This window comes from Dendrobates tinctorius, unplaced genomic scaffold, assembly GCF_039654945.1.
Source record: "Dendrobates tinctorius isolate UK_male_01 unplaced genomic scaffold, ASM3965494v1 ptg000111l, whole genome shotgun sequence".
Lineage (NCBI taxonomy): Eukaryota > Metazoa > Chordata > Amphibia > Anura > Dendrobatidae > Dendrobates > Dendrobates tinctorius.
The window spans coordinates 32,292,639-32,300,664 of record NW_027361779.1 but is presented as its reverse complement, the minus strand read 5'-3'; the positions used below and the strand labels follow the sequence as shown (position 1 = coordinate 32,300,664).

Sequence of the window (8,026 nt, the reverse complement as noted above, 5' to 3'; positions counted from 1 at the left end):
AAAGGAGTGGTGAGAAAAAGCATAAGAATCGCCATATGCTTTCATTTTCCAAGAACACTTTAGGCAGTAAAAGTATTTAGGTTGGGAAAGTTTTTTGTAAACCGTGTCTCCTACTTTTATGTTCATTGTCAATCCATATTTAAATACTTATGCATTTGTATATTATATTTCTAAGTGTGATTGTATTTATTTTGTATAGCTATGATAAAAAAAATTAAAAAGAGGTGAATACAAAATAGGTAAATATGTACTTCTGATGAATTACTCAGGATGGGACTTCATGTGATGTCACACTGGCAGAAAACTCCTGGAGTTGTAATTTTATATAAGTGGCAAGAGGAAAATATCAGGAACAACGGAGAACTGTGTATCATAATGCACAAAAAGGGGGTCAACTCACAAAAACAAACCCTGTCCATACTGGAGGCCTTTGCTCTCATGGCCTTTAAAGGGGTTATCTTACAAAGAATAGTTAGTTAATGGGACACTGCCATCAGAAAGGATTTAAAAAAAAAAAAAAAAAAAAATTAAGGAAAACATTTTTTTCTTACACTTTTTGGTTATTTTTCTATTCTGGCATTTCTATGCATTAAAAATTAGACACTATCCCATTGCTTTTCTATAGGAGTGACCAGAGATAAGAATTAGGAATTAAACAGCAGGTTAATCTCATTCTACAGAACTGCTGCAAATATCCTCACAATAGTAGGTGGAGGATCGCACAGACTGACAGGATGTGCTCTTGGCCTAGATAAGGATGGCCTAAAGAAACAGGGGCTATAACAAGTAGAAAAAAGTTCAGCTGATTCACACATTTACAGTTGCGCTCAAAAGCTTATATACCCCGGCAGAATTTTTGCTTTTTTCAGACAAAATGAATGATAACACCAAACCTTTTTCTCCACTCATGGTTAGTGGTTGAGTGAAGCCATTTATTGTCAAACTACTGTGTTTCCTCTTTTTAAATCATAATGACAACCCAAAACATCCAAATGACCCTGATCAAAAGTTCACATACTCCGATTCTTAATATAGTGGATAGCCACCTCTTAATATTAATGACAGCTTGTGGTAGTTGTGGACGAGGTGCTTTATTTTCTCAGATGGTAAAGCTGCACACTCTTCGTGGCATAAAAGCCTCCAGTTCCCGTAAATTCCTGTGCTGTCTAGCATAAACTGCATGCTTGAGATCTCCCCAGAGTGTCTCAATGATTTTGAGGTCAGGAGACTGAGATGGCCACTCCAGAACCTTCACTTTTTTCCGCTGTAGCCAATGTGAGGTTGACTTGGCCTTGTGTTTTGGATCGTTGTCATGTTGGAACGTCCAAGTACGTCCCCTATTAAAGCATGCCAAAACTAAAAAAACAAAAAAAAACAACATGTTTTTAAAAATGGCATAACGAAAAAAAAATTGAAACGACAGAATTATGTGTTTTTTTTGGCCGCAGCAACACTGCATTAAAATGCAATAAAGGACGATCAAAAGATTGTATCTGCACCAAAACAGTATCATTAAAAACGTCAGCTTGGCACACAAAAAATAAGCCCTCACTCAACCCGAGATCACTAAAAATGGAGACGCTACGGGTATCGGAAAATGGCACTTTTTTTTTTTTTCAGCAATTAAATAAAGAACCTAGATATGTTTAGAGTCTATGAACTTGTAATGACCTGGAGAATCATAATGGCAGGTGGTTAGTTTTAGCATTTAGTGAACATAGTGAATAAAAACCCCATGTGGAGAATTTTTTTCCCTATTTTCGAGTACACGAAATGGTAAAACCAATGGTGTTGTTCAAAAGTACAACTCGTCCCACAAAAAACAAGTCCTCACATGGCCATTTTGACCAAACAATTAAAAAGTCATGGCTCTTGGAAGAAGGGGAGCAAAAAATGAAAATGCAAAACCAAAAACCGCTCTGGACATTAAGGGGTTAAGGGAGAGAAATGATATCTCAGCCTCCGAAGTCCAAACCTTTGGATTGGCACCTTTACAGATCAACGCTAAGATGAAGGCTGTCCAAGATGAAAAATGAGGAATAAATGAAGTAATACTTGGCAAATCAAAAAAACACTTTGCAGAATTGCCTTAACGTCAGCCATTTAAGAATTGAAGACACCTTCTCAGGAGTCATCTTCAAACCCGTGCCGTGTCCAAGATGATATATCCTAGGAAAGACAGAGAGGACTGTTCAAAGACACATTTCTCAAATTAAGCAATACAGGCGATTCTCCCTAAGTCTTTGCAAGACCTGGAGAACATCCATCCTATGAGAAAGGAAATCTGGAGAGAAGACCAGGATGTCATCCAGATAAACCACCACACAAGAGTAAAGAAGATCTCGGCAGTTGTTATTCACGAACTCTTGAAAGACAGCTGAGGCGTTACTGAGCCCAAATTACATAATACGATACTCAGTGACTGTTCCGGGTGTTGAAAGCAGTCTTCCACTCATCACCTTGGCGTATGCGGATAAGGTTGCAGGTTCCGGTGAGCTTGGTGAAGATCCTGGCAACTCTAAGGCAATCACCCAACTCCTGGATTAGTGGAAAAGGATATATATATATATATTTTTTTTTTTTTTTTTTTAATTGTAATACCTAATGCTTCCCAGCTACAGGCTGCGGACAATTCCTGAGTTTGTGCTGCCCCTTTAAGAAGTGGGGACCACATGCCCTAAGCGTGTTACCGGGAGACCTGCACAAAACCTGGAACTCTGAACCCGTGGCGGTAGCAGGAGACACCGTTGAGCAGCTGCGAGCATGTTGGAGTCCCTGCCAGGGGAAGGGAAAGGAACCATGCAGCGATGCCGACATTACACGTGCTATGGACTGGAAACCAATCTGCCTGAAAATCTGCCTCCAGAGCTTATTTTACATAAAAGGGGACGTTACCAGTGTGATGTGTAGTGGCTGCTCTTCTGATCTCACTGTAGAGCTCTATGTGATTGTAACTGACATTTACAGGCTCAGTCATTGTTGCACTACAGCAGAGCTGTGAGAGCTGTAGCTGCCAACATATTTGTCATGAACAAAGTTCAGTTATTTGTCTCACTGTGGTAATTTTATTAAAAATAAGCTCTGGAAGCAGATTCTCATGCAAATCAATGTCCGCCCATAGCCTGCTTTTGTGAAGGAAAGAAGGGAGCCTTTCCCAGACAGCTCTGCAAATCACAACAAACCCTTTGGCAGGCTGCATGCGGCCCGTATGTTGTACAGGCCTCATCTAGCTTTATGGCAGGTCAAATAAAAATAAAATATATATATAAATATATATGTATAAATATAAATAAATCAAGCAACATATTACTTGTTCAAAGTTTTATTCGTTTTGAGGAGTGTTAATGAGTTTACAGTGCAAATATTTACAATCTAATGTACAAAAACCTTAGTTCACTTCATCACAGTACACGGAGCGCAAGCTAAAGGGGGGGGGAGGAGAATTTAATACTAATAATGGACTTTACTAAAGATATGGCCACTATAGATGCAGGGGGCCAGTTGGCTACGGCAAAAAATTATCACTAAAAACCAAAAGGATAAAAAAATAGGTAAAACACAGGCTGTTAGGCCTTAAACTATACAACTGAGCCAAACGGGCAGAGTGTTTACTGGTTTATGGCAATCCTTGTGACTTATGTTAATAGCCGTTTTGACTTAACAGGTCTTTTTTTAAACTTTTATGGGCTTTAGCCTATAAACTGTGGTATTTCTTTGCAAAGGCATTATTATTGTGTTTTTATGGTTTCCATTCTGTAGACTGAATGTGGTAATAAATAGTATATTGTAAATTTCTGAACTTTCAATGATTAGTTCAAAACCAGGCAACTTATTTTCATTTTTAGAGTTCGGATTAGCCAATATTCACACTCATTTCTTGTGTTGGTACGGTCAAGTGACTGGAACAAGGAAGGCTTTTGGAATCACAGCCAAGGAACATAAGCGGTTGAATTACAGTGGTCTCCGTCACACTCAGGCTGGCATATAGGGCAATCACTTTGGAGGCTGAAATAAAATCAAGACAATTATTTGTATGCATACAGGCATCTTGTCTGAGCATCAGAAGTCACATCTGTACCATATTATCTTTTTCCATCTAATGCCAATCATTGAGGCAAGCATGAAATTGAATCACTTGACTAATTAAAAGCAATCATAGATGGTTTTACACTTTCAGTATGTTACCAAGTAAAATTACTACATTTTATCCTGGGAAACAACATTTTAGATAAAAAAAACCTATCAATAAGACAGGGGAAAACTTGCTGATTGAATCCCCAGCAACTAGCAAATTATCCACTATTCATCCATTATTACTTTCTTTTAGTTATAACTAGTGATGAGCAAATGTGCTCGTATGCTAACAGTGGCTCTTTGAACACAATATCTTGACCAGAAGACATATTATATTAAGATATCATTGCAATATGTGTCAGGGTTATAGTGCAGCACTTTACAAATCCAGATTATAGTACTAAATATTTCCAATGACTTCCATCTCCCTGCGCACGCTCCTACACAAGCAGCTACTTGTCTCTTGGTATTTCTCAGCATCAATGATACAGTCGATTGAAGGGCACATTACCCATCCTTATAATTCATCTCAGAGTATTTTAACAAATGTGAAATCCTACATAAGGACAGTTACATCTATTATACATAGTGTATTATGTAGCAAGGCAAAAAGAAAACTTATGTTATAATGGAAGTCAATAAAAAGCAAAAAATAACTTCATTTAACAAAATCCATTCAAGAGCCCTAAAATGTTCTATAAGTCAGGTCTTGTGGGGGCTGCTTATCGGCCATTTTCCACACTGCTAACTCACTGGCTGCTAAAGCTTAGCACCAATTTGGCAGAGTTGTGACCAGCGACTACAGTTTAGCTAAAATGGTGCCGATTCATTAAGAGCAGCATTTTTACACCAGTCTTGATGAATGAAGAAGCATACTGGAATCAGGCACTCCCGATTCATTAACAAGGTGCACACCTCCTAATGAATCTGCCATGTCTGAGAAGTGGTGTGTGCCTTGCCACAATTCTTACCCCAGTGAGGGACTGGAGTAAAATTGCAGCATGAAGAACACCGCCGTTCATCATGAATTTAAATGAGTGGGTGTTGCCATGTCACCGTCCTCCAAGCTCTGCCCGCTTATTAGGGGGTGGGTGAAAATGGCGTGAGAACGCCAAAAGTTGCAAAATTTTAGCACAGACTTGCGATGCGCCAAAATGTTGTGACTTTTTAAAACTTTGTACGCAGTGAAAAAACTTTAATGAATCAGGACTAAAGTCTATAGGGAGTCCAAAGGTAATCTTACATACATCTCATCACTGGTGCAGACTGTTGTCTTTACCTCACCCTACAATTTTCCATATCGGCTCCTGGACTGCCCCCCAATTTAAGTTATAAATGTACACAATTTTTTTTTATGTGTTCTTTTCTTTTTTTTCATTCCGATGACAAGAACCAAGCTATGTTTACTATCAAATCACAAAGAACTGCCAAGGCTGCTCAGAACAGAGTAACCATTGGTGTTGTGAATATCAAAAAGCCTTAATATTTTTGCCACTTACTCTGCTCTGTTTCACTTACTGGGCTGCTCACTGTTGACAAAAATCACTCTTTAATAAGCAGAAAATTATCACATGAGGATTAGTAAACTTGCTGTCATTCAGGCCTCGATCAATAATTAGCAGATTTCTGCCTATGCAGAGCATCCACAGAATGCTGCCAATCAGTGGTGTGGGCAGGGCTATTGCAAGCTCAGCATTAAGAAAACTGGTAGATCTTTAGCAGAAAAAGACCTTGAAAAAGTGTGTGCTTATGCAAAAGGGCGTTGGTCGACTGGATTTTCATCTGTCCAGCTTAGGAATTTTATGCTTCAATAAAATATCAGCACTTTATTTGGTGCCACTTATTTTTCTTACCTGAATTATAACCACGATAACACAATGATTGGCAGCTTTCTGCCCATGTACAGTGTACACAGAAGTTGTCAGTCAGTGCTGTGAGTGGGGTCATACAGAGCTCAGCATATAAAGTACTGGTATTTTATCAAAACTGCAGTAAGCAGCCAAGTAAGGGCCACATCACTGGAATCAGGGTCTCTGTCTCTACATGGTGCTGCTTCTTTAAAGCCAACAGGTCATCAGAGAATGACCTACTGTTTAAACCACATTTTTATAAAAGTATAAAACCTTTTCATTACATGATCTGTATTTAAAAAAAAAAAAAAAATATATAGAAATCTCAATTTTCATACTGGACACGGGGCCATTTTAAACTTGCACTTACTGAAGATTTTTCAGCAGTCATGATCATTACAGGCAGGATTGCAATGACAATAATAAACAACCAGTGGCGCTGCGTGGAGGATATAACAGCAGCAAATATGCAGACAACACCACCTTGTTAGTCCAAACGGTAATAAAAAATTAAAAATATATGTATATTTGCGCTAATAATATCCAATAATGCGAATAAGAATAAAACAAATCATTCACTAAAGAACCAGTGGTATATCTGTTCAGAGAGAATAATCAGTCACCCTTAAGTTCCTAAGCACATACAGGACCATTAGTGTAGATGAGTCACAATAGTTCACCCAAAGTTACCTCTATATAGCTGAGTCTATGTTCAGACCATATGCGGTATTGCCGATCCAAAATTCAACAGCCGATATTGCTTTTCCCGCAGTGCTTGTATCCACCCAAGTCCTTGTACCAGTAGTATTGCCGTTCCGGATACAGATGGAAGCTGTGGTGGCAAGTGTCGATGGAAGAGGTAACTTTGGGTAACTTTGGGTGAACTATTGTGACTCATCTACACTAATGGTCCTGTATGTGTTTAGGAACTTAAGGGTGACTGAATGATTATTCTCTCTGAACAGATATACCACTGGTTCTTTAGTGAATGATTTGTTTTATTCTTATTCGCATTATTGGATATTATTAGCGCAAATACACATATATTTTTAATTTTTTAGGATTGCAATGACAGTTAACTCTATACACAGTCAATAAAATAGAATCAGGATCTACCAAGCACAGCAGGCGAGGTCACAAGCAACCCTGCTCCCCCTCTCACTACAAAAACCTCTGCACACAATGCTGAAATACAAAATAGATGGTCAGTCCATCACTCCTAACGTACATGCCATGTGGATTTCCTGAAAGAACTGGAATTAGAAGTCTAGAATAGCGCCAGTGGCCAGTGTGATATGAAAAATAAAAAAAATGTAAAAATATACATGTAACATAAAAACATTTGATCAGTGGGTCATTTCCTGACACATTCAATAAGTAACATCTTAAAGTTACAAAAAATTAGATAGAATTTTGTATTTTATTTAGCTGTACAAGTATAAAAATACACTGTACCTTTCCAAGTTCTGGGAATATGTCAAGGAGAAGAATATCTAGCAGAACATACGACAGCTGAAATGACATCACATACTTGGTGTTAGTGTAAAGTCAGAAGGTATGAAAAATTAATTACTTATAAATTAAAACTACATTTTCCAAAATCAAGGTTTGAACAGGTGTCTAAGACCTAACGCCTCACATGGGGGAGATTGGCATGCCAGTGTAAGGAGACTTATAGGCCATGAAACACTCCTCTGGGAAATTAAATATGCAAATTGCCTCTTTAGAGAGGAAGAGTACTTGAAAGCTAGAGCCACCAATAGCAATCCTAAGGCTGAGGTCTCACTTGTGAGTGTGATGCGAGAAACTCGAGTGAGTGTCTCACATCAGTACTTGGCGCTGCCGCTAGCACTCGGGATCGGAGTGTGCGGCTGCATAGAAATACATGCAGCCGCACACTCCGATCCCAAGTGCCAGCGGCAGCGCCAAGTACTGATGTGAGACACTCATGCGAGTTACTCGCATTGCACATGCAAGTGTGACCCTGGCCTAAAAGTCAATATTGAGCCTTGCCATATGACAGGAGATAAAAGCCAAATCAGAATCTCTATTTGCAGGGGTGTTGCCTCTCCTCAGTGCAAAGCAAGAGATCTGATTTGGCT

At 38.8% G+C, this 8,026-nt stretch overlaps 1 protein-coding gene across 3 annotated transcripts in view; it reads right to left on the bottom strand.

The window, feature by feature from the left end:
• Positions 1–3,306: 3,306 nt before the first annotated feature.
• Positions 3,307–8,026, bottom strand: part of SNX14 (sorting nexin 14) — a 159,322-nt gene continuing 154,602 nt past the window's right edge. For all 3 annotated transcript variants that reach the window (XM_073589635.1, XM_073589636.1, XM_073589637.1), the window contains 2 exons: positions 7,380–7,436; positions 3,307–4,005 (listed from right to left, as the gene is read on the bottom strand). In XM_073589635.1, the coding sequence (XP_073445736.1) occupies positions 3,994–4,005; positions 7,380–7,436 (69 nt within the window). In that variant the 3' untranslated portion in view covers positions 3,307–3,993. The remainder of the gene's footprint in view (positions 4,006–7,379; positions 7,437–8,026) is intronic.